This window comes from Mercurialis annua, linkage group LG5 (genome assembly GCF_937616625.2).
Source record: "Mercurialis annua linkage group LG5, ddMerAnnu1.2, whole genome shotgun sequence".
NCBI lineage: Eukaryota > Viridiplantae > Streptophyta > Magnoliopsida > Malpighiales > Euphorbiaceae > Mercurialis > Mercurialis annua.
In genome coordinates this window covers 24659223-24672069 of record NC_065574.1, presented here as the reverse complement: position 1 = coordinate 24672069, position 12847 = coordinate 24659223, and the positions used below count along the sequence as shown (strand labels likewise).

At 37.6% G+C, this 12847-nt stretch overlaps 1 protein-coding gene across 1 annotated transcript; it reads right to left on the bottom strand.

Annotated features, from left to right (window-relative positions):
• Positions 1 to 4804: 4804 nt before the first annotated feature.
• On the bottom strand, positions 4805 to 9823 carry LOC126681756 (zinc finger BED domain-containing protein RICESLEEPER 2-like). Its single transcript, XM_050377305.1, has 3 exons — positions 9753 to 9823; positions 9503 to 9572; positions 4805 to 6649 (listed from the first exon to the last, which is right to left on the bottom strand). The coding sequence occupies exons 1-3, from the start codon at positions 9821 to 9823 to the stop codon at positions 4805 to 4807; spliced, it is 1986 nt and encodes a 661-aa protein (XP_050233262.1).
• Between the last annotated feature and the right edge of the window lie 3024 nt (positions 9824 to 12847).

Genomic DNA, 12847 nt, shown 5'->3' with positions numbered 1-12847 from the left:
TTGCGTAAATCGCTAAAAAGGTGAAACGTTTGGATTTGTTTCGTATCGTTTTAAACGTTTGGATTGGTGTAGACACCTATTTTTCGGACAGGTAAAAACTGATACGGAACTGAAGCATCCAATGATGATTTTTAGAGAAATCTTTTTGGGTGACGAGCTTTTGATTTGCTTGCTGGAATTTAAGCAGGCGTAACCTGTATACAGCTGTAAACTTTGAGGATTGAAACGTAATTTGGCGTGAATAGCCCATAAAAATCCAAAGAGATTGTAATCTAAGCCTAGAAATTGGACTAATTGCCCTATTTTAGAAGTTTATGGGCCAATTTCCAAGTTTGACGGACTGAAATTGACCTTGACCAAACCCATAGGACCTTAGTAGCCTTTTTAGCACTTTTAGGCACCAAAATAGACCTTTAGCACATTTTTACTTAGCTAGCAAGTCAAAATCCGAATTTAATTAATTATATAGAGTTTAAAGCTAATCTTAATACCTAATGACTTATCACTTAACAGTTTAAACCCTCGAAGACTCTAACCAAACCCTAGGTCAACCCTAATCCCTATAAATACAGCCTTAAGCCAGCCTGACAAAAGCTGGCACACAAACCCTAAAATTAACCAGTAGAATTCGGCCATCTCACACACACACACACTAAATCAAGTCCTGAAAACATTAAACACGTGCTGATTCTCCAAGAACGCAGGCCCTGTACAGATTCGAAGCTGGATTCCGCATCCACTTCGCCATAAAACGAGCCAAGGACTCAAAACGGTATTTCTGAGGACCCTCAATATTGTTCTTTTGATTTTGCCATATTTTGCATATATAATTACATTAATTGCTGTATTTGTGAACTTTAGGATGCATGTTTAGCCTATGATTGCTTATTTGCCATTAAATAGCCTTAATCAATCAATTCGATGATTTAAATAAATACCATAAAATTCGATGAAAAAGCATCTTAATCACTATAATTAGCTTTTTTTAATGTTCAATACCAAAACACAATCAATTTAGAACTCTTGGAATGCATGTTTCTAGGAGATTTTAGCTAGTTTTGCCATGAAAACCTTAAAACCGTACTTGCTGCCCAGAAAATATTTTTGCATAGATGAGCTTTAAACACTTCAATTATGAGTTTTTTGGATTCCTTGTTCGATTTTATGCAGTTTTGACTACTTTTGCATGAAAAACGAAGTTAAAACGAGTGAGAACGAAGCAAAACAAAAAAACGAGTCGCCGCCACCGCCATGTCACACTGCCAGCGCCGGCACTATGAACCGGCGCCGTGTTCTTCCTTTCCAAGCTTCCAGATTCGCTTCCCAGATTTTCCAGACTTCGATCCAAACTTTCAGACGCGTTTTCGGGCCCATCTGGACTTCAAATCAGGCCCAGTTTGAACCCAGAAGTAGAGAATTTAGTGTAGTTTAATATTCTGTATTGTAACGGGCCAGACCTGATGTAAAACGGACCCAGAAGTTCAAATATGTAACATAGTGTATAAACCGGGCCCACGAGCCCGACGCCCAGCAAACCAGCAACTTCCAGAGCCGATTTCAGGCTAACCCGAACTTGGAATTGACTCCGGATCAAACCAGTAGAACCGGATCGACGAGATGCACAACTCTCATGATCTGACCGAAAGCCCATTTTGACCATACTGATGGTCAAAACCCGCGCGAGTGCCAAGAACTCAAAGTCAACGAGGTTTAAAAGTATCTCTAACCTTGTATGTATATCCAACTGCTCATGAGCATGCCTGCAATGTTTTCTGCTTTCCAAAAGCATCTAAATCAAATAATAATCGGTTAAAGGACTAATCACTCAAAATTCGCCCATTAATGCAAATCCAGCCCATAACTTAGACATCGTAGGACTAATACGAAAATGTAGTAACGGTTGTATAGGTCTTTCAAGATCACCTAATAAAATCAATCAATCACATTTATACATCCGGTTTTAGGCTTTGTGCATGTAATTAATCCAAACGAGGCAGACTTATGACTATTTGCTAGAAACCTCTAAGGTTATATGTATGCTTAGGAGTACCTGCTACTTGCCTCAAATGCTAGTCCATATGGAGTCATATGCGCGTCAAACGTGTTTACTGCTTTCATACTTGTTTATTTACAGCTTTCATATCCTGTGAACTGCATATACAGTTGAGATGAGATATAAAACGAATATGTCCAGAAAATAAAGTCGGTAACTGATAATCCAAGCACATGAGACTCGTGGAGGTCCACGAACCCTTGTCTTTGGTCCGATGCACGATAGTCTTACCTGAGGCGAGTAAGACTATCCAGTCGGTTAAAAGGCATTTCCTAGTTGAACTAGGTGGCGACTCCATTTTTCAAACCATTTCCAGATCGAGAAGTCCGCCATAAGCCTTGGGCGAGCCGCCCCCGAACCCCGATCCGCTCATAGTGGCGACTCCACTGGGGATTAAAAATAACTGTTTTTAAAACATAAACATAAAAACATTTCTATAATTGTTTTAAAAAACGGTTGCCATTGTCACGACCCATTTTCATGAATCGCGACCGGCGCTAGAATATGGGTAATGTTGTACCAACACCCGTAGCTAGCCTTTCAATTATCATATGAACACATAAACTTGCAGAAAACCAATGCTCGGGGGAAACCGAGACTTCAGCCTAAATCTAGCAGTTATAATATTCAACAGTTAATATAACATGCTTATCCAATTTTGAGTCTAAAATAGATTTATCATAAACCAATGTAAATAATATAACATGCCAAAACAATATAACCAGTCGAACCAATCCGACAAAATATATAATAATAATAAAGACGTATAGTTACTACTGCGGTCTAAGAATAAAACAGTTTTACAGTTTATCAAAAATAAATGGAACCTCCGAGGAAAATAAATGCGGAGATCGCCAGACTCTCTCAGATCATAACCCTGGGGAAAATTGGGAAAACAACGGGGTCAAATATACTGAGATGAGTTTATACCACTATCTACATTTATTAAGTTGAAAACCTTTAAAACCGTTTAAAACATTTAATAACAATATTACGAATAATAGTTGGAACCATAATCCACAATTCTAAATAATAAACATAATCCAATAGGTCTGGTCCCGAGAGCTGAGCTACACCGAGTTACCACTGACCACACTTATACTAGAGTCCCGAGAGCTGAACTACACCGAGTTACTCTACTTGGTCCCGAGAGCTACGCTCACACCGAGTTACCATATTTCCATATATAACTTACCCAGATCAATACCGGTGCGCACGCAGTCCTAATGATGCCCATTAGGTAGCATTAGGGGTGTGCAAACGGTTTTTCGGTTCGGTTCGGAAGTCAAATCAGTAAAACCGGTCGGTTGTCGGAACTTGTAAATTTAAAACCGAAATTTATATTTTTCACTCAAAACCGATATTTTTTACTACCGAAAATTTTGGTCGGTTCGGTGCGGTTTTCGGTTTTGTAAATCGGTTTTGGGCCTTTTAATGGGCTTTCCCAATCAATAACATTTAATAGTATAATTACAAATTATTACTACCCTATGTACCTAAAAGCAATTAAATGTGCAATTCAACTACAAATACAGCTCCTGGCACAATTTTGAAAATATATCAAAATATATAATTGGTTTTCTTGTTCTTACAACCAAACATATGTCAGATATATATACTACTTAAGAGTAGAAACTGATAATATGATCAAAATATCTAATAAGTTTCAACATAGAAGTAGCCACAAAAATAGCAACTCTCTGCAATCAGTTTTTAAATACAAAAAATCTGATAAGCCTTCAATATATGCAGCCAAGTAACGAATTGGCCAAGTAAGAAGAAGACTGCAAAGTTGAAAGTTGCTGCTGCAATCAACTAACTCAAAAATGGTTGATGCAGATGAGTGTACTCCATGACTTGAGTCCATATGCACAAAAATATTCACTCACAAAAATATACAAAATCCAAAATAATCACCACCTGCACATAAAATATACATGAATTAATAAATAAACTAACAATGAAAATTGACAAGCAATTAAAAATCTGCAACTTAATACATATGCTATACAAAACTTTTTTGAAATCAAAACTAACAATTGAAAAATGTGCTCCATAGAAGTAACTAATCTAAGTAGTAAAGATGTTGGCTCAGAATAAAAAAATTTCAGGTCATTTAACCAGACTTGTTTTGTCATTTTATCATTTCCACTTACCTGAGGCTGCATGATTTAATGACAAACTTGCCTTAGTTATATCTGAAATATATTGGTGGAAGCATCATCATTGCCAATAAATATTTGGACAATAATAAACATTTGTGCATTTAATCACAATATCATATAATCATTATAGCTCAGATTAGGATATTTACCTTTTACTTGAACTTCCACCATTCAATTCAGTTCATAGAGCATCCTCCATTGTCAGGTAAATGATCTACAAAATCAGAAAAAACAAATACAATTAGAAATAATATAAGGTTATAATTAAAGAGAATGATGTTCAAGATAAAATTGATAACCTTTTTCAAATTCTTCGACATCATCCAAGACCTCTTCAACGATCAACGGAGTCAGTGTAGGCCTAAGCCAATCTTGAGCACAAATAAGTGCTTCCATTAGTTTCGGAGTTAAAGAACTCCTAAAGCAGTCCAAAATTCTTCCACTAGCACTAATAGCTGATTCAGAGGCAACCGTAGAAATGGGAACAACAAGTATGTCTCGAGCCATTTTTGAGAGAATGGGAAATCTTTCTTCGTTTTGCTTCCACCATTTTAAAACATCTAAATCCTCATTCTCTAAAATGGCTTCATCCATATATACCTCTAATTCTGTTTTTTTTTATAACAGAACTCCCCATTTCTATTCGGTGCTGTTTAAATCTTGCCTTAAAGCGGGACTTAGGAACACTAGTTACATCAGCAGATTGAGGGACAATAGCAGATTGCGAGACATTTTCAGATTCAGATTGTGTTGCAGGATTATGAATAATGCTTCCACCCTCATATTTTGATCTATACTCCTCAAACAAATTATTCAATTCAAGCTTAATTCTCTCATATAAGATTTCAGCATTTTCCTTTCCAAACACAGTTATCAATGAAAATTTCAGTTGCTCAAACTTTGCAGAAGGGTCAAAAACACACGCAGTAAAAATCAGTTTGTTCATTTTGTGTGGATCGCCCCAATAACTATCAAACTTAGACTTCATACTAAGTCCCAATTGTCTAATCTCAACATCATGACTACCAATCATATCATTTAAAATCAAACACAGATCAGAAACCTCTTGAAAGTGGGAGTTAGAGGTAACATATAAGGACCCGGATATGCGCAAAGTAGCCTCATAAAAATATGACAAACATTCACTGAATTTTGCAATACAAGACCAATCCATGATATCAGGAATTTCATTCAAATCTGCTCTAAATGATGACTCTTGCTCATCATACTTATCAAATGCCTTTTCATACATACATGCAACATTTAACATTAAATATGTTGAATTCCAATGGGTAGGCACATCTAGGCATAATGATTTCTTTGTTTCAATCTGAACAAATGCAGCATACTCTTTAAACTTTCTAAGACGGGAAGGACTGTTCCTAATGTACTTGACACATTCCCTAACCTTCTTTACAGATGAATTAATATCTTTCAATCCCTCATTCACAACCAAGTTAAGAATATGTGAGATGCACCTCATATGCAAGTAATCACATTTTGCTACAGAAGTTCCCCATGACATCAATTTTTTCTTAAAATGTGCAAGTGTTGTGTTGTTTGAACTTGCATTATCAACAGTTATAGTGAAGATGTTCTTTAAACCCCACTTGAGCAAACAATTTTCCAATGATATGGCAATATATTCACCCCTATGACATGATATTGGAATGAATGACAATATTCTTTTATGAAGCTTCCACTGATCATCTATGAAATGCACAGTTATGCACATATAATTAATCCTTTGGATACTAGTCCAACAATCAGTGGTTAAACATACTCTTTGACTGTGATTTTTAAGAAAATCTCCCAGTTTTAACTTTTCATTCAAGTACAGTTGATAACAGTCCCTTGTTACACTCCACCTAGAAAGCATATTGAACTTAGGACAAGCTATTTGTATTAGCCTTTTAAATCCAGCCCCTTCAACAAATTTAAAAGGGAGTTCATCTACGATTATCATGAACACTATAGCTTGTCTAACATCATCTTGTGAGAATTTCCATGTGCCTAATGTTCCCATCCCATCACCACCCTCAATATTTTCTTTAACAGGATTCAAAGTCAAAAGTTTTTGCCTAAGGTCCTTGCTATGGGGATTTTTGAGACAAGCTAGCATGTGTGCTCTAAGTGAGGATGTGCCATTGAATTTTGAATGACAGAGAAAGATTTTTGCACAATACAAACAACTAGCTCTAGTTACCCTACCATCTTCATCAGTGATTTTTTTGAAGTGCTCCCACACAGGAGATTTACTTACAGTAGACTTACGCTTTCTTGGCTGATTTTTCTCACTAGTTGCATCCTTTTGGATTTGAGGCTCAGATGCTCCCACTACAACAGCTGCTTGTGGTTGGTCAGTGGAACAACCAGCAACATTGTTTATGTTAATTTCAGTTTGATTTGGCTGAGATGTAGGAGTAGCCATCTGAAAATATATAAAAAATTATGAGTGTAATCAATATACCAGCTACAAGAATATCAAATGAGCGTTAATATTAGTAAAAATAACAAACAATCACCTGAGATTAATGCAACAGGTATATATGTAATGTAACTGTAAGTCACGAATTTTCACTTCTGCTCCTTCTTCTTGCTTGAAATTGAAATAGATCTAAAGAATGTTTAAACAAATTTTAGAGTTAAATAAAATCAAGAGATTTAATATAAAGACTGAAAAAAACAGAATAATGAAAAATCATTACTTTATTTGCAGAGATCCAAACTCAATAGCTTTAAAATCATAATTAACCTTATAGAAATGTGTGGCTGGAAAGAAAGTTGAAGAGAAAGAAGTTAGGGTTTATTATATGAAGAAACGATTTTGAGAGATAATACAAAAGAGGTGGCTGATGTTAGGTTAAATTTTAAGAAGTGAGTGGATAGTGAGTGGGTACATGTTCTATTAGGGTTAGATGATAAAGTGATATTTATAATACAAATACAAAGAGCGGCGCTTCATACTTAAATAAAAAACGACGTCGTTTTTTTTAATCGGTATTTCGGTTTTATCGGTTATTATATTTTTAAAACCGACCACAATACCGAAAACCGTTTTTTCCTTATATTTCCAATCGAACCGCTTTTATGATGACCCTAAACCGAATCCGACTCTAATTTTCGGTTCGGTTTCGGTTCGGAATGTCGGTTCGGTTCGGTTTCTGCACACCCCTAGGTAGCATGTTCCAACTAGAAGCCATAATATAAAAACAGTTCAAAATATACGTACAGTATATATATTTAATATTAAAATAACAATTTACTTAATAAAGCGGTAAATAGTAAGTACAAACTCACTACTTGCTAATCCACGTAAATATAGGCAAGCAACTAATCCTGGTTCGCCTCTGAAGCACGAACAACAGACGGGTCTAGACAAATAAAATAATTATTAAAAACAGACCCTAACTCTAGAGAGTACTGGGCACCACATAGGACTAGCACAAATAACACGTCAGAGTAACACAAGCCAGAACACACAAAAATACCCATAAGGTAATAAAGCCCAATTAATATAAGTCTATTGAGTTCTCGCTTTAAAATCCAATTAACAAATATTATTTAATATTCTTTAAATAATTATAAATTTCCAAATAGTGGGTTAGCCGAGTTATCATTAACTACCAAGATAACCTCACTTGTCGAGTGACCCAAGTCTAACCCGACTCAAAACATTTATTAATATAAACCCGAGTTTATATTTAGAAAACAATTCAATGAAATAATAATCCATTTTAAAAACGGAACTCAATAACTTCAATTTTAAGTAACACAAGTTACAACCCAAAAATCTACCCATTTTAAGTTTAATAAAATTTAGGGACTAAATTATACTTTAGCCAATTAGGTACTAAATTGTACTTTTGCCAATTAGGGACTAAATTGTACTTTTGCCAATTTGATACCCAAAATCAATTTAATTGCTTTTGTTTATAATTAAAACAAAATATAAGGTTACTACCCAAAAACTTAATTAAATAAGTTTTAAAAATATTTAGGGCCTAAATTGTAAATTAGCCAATTTAAACCAATTTGAAATTTGAAATTAATTATAATTACCCGAGTAATTCTATTAGCTTAATTCATAAATACCCATCGTTTAAATATATTATTTATAACATATCTAAATTCAAAGTTATTATTAAACAGATTCAATTTATAATAACTAAAGGAACTCATTTGTTTTAGTCAAGAAAATTTGATAATCAAGTTGGCTATTTAGTCATCTTGTCATTTCAAACAAGGCAACCAACCCGCCAAGCATAACTCTCCATTTCCACCATTTTTAACTAACCTCATGCTTTCAAATCAAGAATTCAATTCCAAAAACTTAATCAATTAATCAAGACTACAATAAATCCATATCCTTAATCATAATCTAACAATAACCCAATTCACAACCATAGTAACAGTGATGACGAAACAAGGAAACACGTTCATGGAGCCGAGGTTGAATACCATAACACCAAACCGAAACAAACGTTCTAATTAATTAACAACTAACATTACGGGCTATTCTTGATTACTGACATAGCAAAATCACAGCCAAACAAGCAAATCCATTCGGCATTAACTTCAAATATCAAGAACAGGTAAGGCAATCCAAAAAACGGAAAGCGTACGGCGAATGGAACGAGATCGATAGTGTACCTTTCAACGAAAATGAGGTGGGGGATCGAAGGTACGCGAGTCTAGATCGTCTGGAAACAAACGGTATTGATTTCGGTCTAGAAACGAAAGAGAACGATTAAGAATACGGAAATGTCGTTTAAAACCAAAACTGAAATTTGACGAGTCCAGAAAACTTACCGAACAACGACCTTTGGAGGACGATTACAGCTTCGATACTCAGCGAATGAACAAGAGGAAAACGGCTAGGGTTTATTTGCAGCGTGATGCAGATTTTCTATTTAGAAAATGTCCTTAAATATCGAGAGGAACTAGGTCGAAAATGAGTGCGAAGTGGGCCGGACGCAAGGGTCCCTTGATCTACAATGTTCTCGAACGAGAACAGCCCATTTGGGCTCGGTTCTCGTTCGAGAACCCCTGGTCTCGTACGAGACCAGGCCTTGAATGATGGATTCTCGTTCGAGAATCCTAATTCTCGAACGGGAATCCATTAAATTCCTTTTTTTTTCTTTTTTTGATTTAAAAATTTTATGGTTGAACCACAAATTAAGTCACTCATGAACCAACGCGAACCCGACCATTAACTTCGATTTTTACTTCAAAACGATCGGAAAATTTGTCGGAAAAACGCTGAAAATTTACGGGGTATTACAGCCATGGACCTAAACCGCACGGTTTGCGCCTTATCGATCACCGGCTGTATTTTCCATACATATTCGCACCTGTTGCATTGCATTAGAAATTTCTCTTCTCACCTACTCTCTAAGAGTCCCTATCCAGCCCCGATACTCATAGCCGCTCTCACACTCTAGCTTTGAACTCCACTATCCAGAACGTCTTATGCGGAGTAGTATCACTCACAGCCCAGTACCTCTGTCGTTTGTACTAGTGATTGAGGAGACCTATCAAAGGTATATCTGTCTGTGGGAGCCTTAATCCGGTAACTATCAAAACCCAATGTATTAGCCCACATGCATTCCAGCTTAGACACTACCCTCTAGGATCAACCCAATATAATGATTGTACTTGAGGCATGACTGTCAATGTAATGATTTTAAATCCAATGTTTCAAAAAACTACTATTTCAATTTCAGTCTTAGGTCCGGCCTAACAAATTTTCCAGTTTCAAAATCAGATTTTCAAAACTTCCAGTTAGGCCAGACCTAAAAGAAACAAATCTGATTAAGTGATACACCTTCACTTAATCAAACCTCCAATAACCAGTCTAGTGAAAACTACTTTCGCTAGATACAGCCGCCAGGCTAAATCAAATTCCAGATTTCAAAACGGACTGTCACGTCCACCCTACATGCTTTTCAACTCCTTCCAGAAAGGGATTTAAAGCCATTACATCGACAAATGATGTTTATCTGTTTTAGAATTGCTAGAAGAGAGCTTTTCTGCAGGAACGCCGACTCTTGCATTGCGATGCGAAGGTCCATACCGAACCACCTAGGAATAAACCTCACCCGGAACGCGTGTATGGGAGAAATAAGGTTGGAAGGAACAACGTGTCTCTGTGATATCAAACTGTTCTATGTGCCAAACTTGCTACGTGTCATGTGTTCAAAACTAACCCTCCATCTCATGCATCTGCATATCATGCATCTCATGCATCCAGCATTATGTAAGCATCAGATCATACTAACCCCTTGTGGATGCAGCGACATGCATCATGCACTAACCCCTTATCTTGCAGCCATACTACTGACTACTCTATCAGTACCCAGTCAACATCCAGAATGTCAAGCAATCAGTCCAACATACCAGAAAGCGGTTCTACCACGACTCTAGAATCAGCAACCCAGACAGCCGACAGATCAGAAAGGGGTTTCTACTAGACCGTCCACAACCCCAGAATATAGTTAGAACAGGCTTCCGGCCTCTAAAAGAATCAGAACAGGCTTCCGGCCTCCTACAGAGTCAGAACGGGCTTCCGGCCTCCAACGGAATGAGAACGGGCTTCCGGCCTCCTAACAGATTCAGAACGGGCTTCCGACCTCCTATAGAGTAAGAACGGGCTTCCGGCCTCCTACAGAGTAAGAACGGGCTTCCATCCTCCTACAGAGTCAGAACGGGCTTCCGGCCTCCTACATAATTAGAATGGGTCTTCCACGACTCATGAGTTAGTAACCAAAGCAAGGGTTTCCACCGGATAAAACAATAGAGGTTTCAGTTTTTCATAACAACCGAATGGAACAACGGAAGTTTAAATAACCCAGAATAGCGAAGCAAGATGGCATATTCTATCCAGGACAAAAAGACGGGACAATATGGATCCCAACTACCTAGAACAACCAAGTGGGAGACGGAGGTCTTAGCTTTCCAGATCAATCGAATGGAACAACAAAGGCTTCCAACCATTTCCAAAAAGACGAATAAGCAGCAAAATTTATGGGAAAGCTCAACTACAGACTCAGTGTCCCACGTCGACCTCAAGAAGAGACCAAGCATCAAAAGAAAGAGTAACTAGCGCCCGGATCGAAGGCATCTCCAACTAGACGGATGCTGGGACCCATCCCAAGTCCTAGGCTCTAGGAGATCTATTTACAATGCTTTCCATGCATTTGATTATTTCAAACTTTTCATTTCATTAAATTCCAGAGTCAATGATGAATTCTATTATGCTCATTTACGTGATGTCTTGCTTGATGGACATGTTATTTTCAATAGCCATATATGCATGCATTGATGAGATCGAGCTACGTCGTTAGCTCATTCAATAACCGGTACAAAGAAGTAAATAACTTCTAGAGATAATTCTGTCGCAAGAGATTTTACTCCTAAATCATGAGATAAACCGAAAAGCTATCTTAAAGGGATAGCGGCTTGCTGGGTAGTACCCACAAGAGATCTCTCACGGGTCTCTTGGCATAAAAAGGTTTGGCCACAAACCAGAAGGCTTACGCGACTCAAAGGCATCCAGCAGTAGAGGCACACGTTAGAACGGACGTATAGCCTGGATAGGAATCACCACCAACAAAGAAATCCACCACCAAGCAGCAGCCCAACTATCTACGAGAGCGGGACGATCTAAAGAGTGGAAGAAGGAGTGCGCTACAAGACCTCCTCTGGACGCCTGCGAGCCGCATAAGACGCTCATAAAAAATAGTCAATCCAGAAAATCTGCAAGGACTAATTGACGACAGGGGTATGGTCCCTTTAAATAGAAAGTATCTCAATTGTACCGGTTATTCAATGAGATAGCAATATAGATCTCTTATCAAACATGCATGCCATCATTATTGACCAGCACATGTACCTAGAAAGGAAAGACAAACGAACATAAATTCTAAAGCACAATCTTTGAGACAATGAAAATTCTGAACTGATAATAATCATCAAATACACTTCCAGTAGCGCCATGTAATAGTTGAAATGCGCATAAACTGTCATGGAAATTACAAATCGATCTATCCAAAGCCAGATTACAGGGGCCAGATTGAGCGAAGCAAGAGCAAGACTCTTAATTGAAACATCCAGTCCGCCACCAGAAAATTGAATGCTTCAATGAGGGGCAATACCGAGTCTACAACATACAAGCTGAGGAAAATGAAAAATGGGGCCAATTTTTGCAAATTTGGACGTCCTAAGCAGGCACAGAAGGTCCCACAAGTAGGATACACCTAAAGAATCACGGGATACAAGCCTCATACTCAACTTAGGCGTTATGCCTCTACCGCCCTACGAAGAACACCCGGATAGCAGGAGGCATCTAGGCCCCCAGAGCAGACTCCAAATACTCTATACTACCAGAAAGACGCAGACACGCAACATGCCTTTATTATCCGGAGATGGAAATCCAGATGATAGTGGACGTCAGAGTCCTCTCAATAGGCTTCATGCAGACATGCCACCGCTATCCTAAGACGGAATCCCGAAATCACAAGGGGACATCAGAACCCTTATCCCATATGACATAGGGAATCACAGGCTTCATCCCAAAATTAAGGGGTATCAAAGTCCTCATAACAAGCACCAAGCTTTCCACTATGTA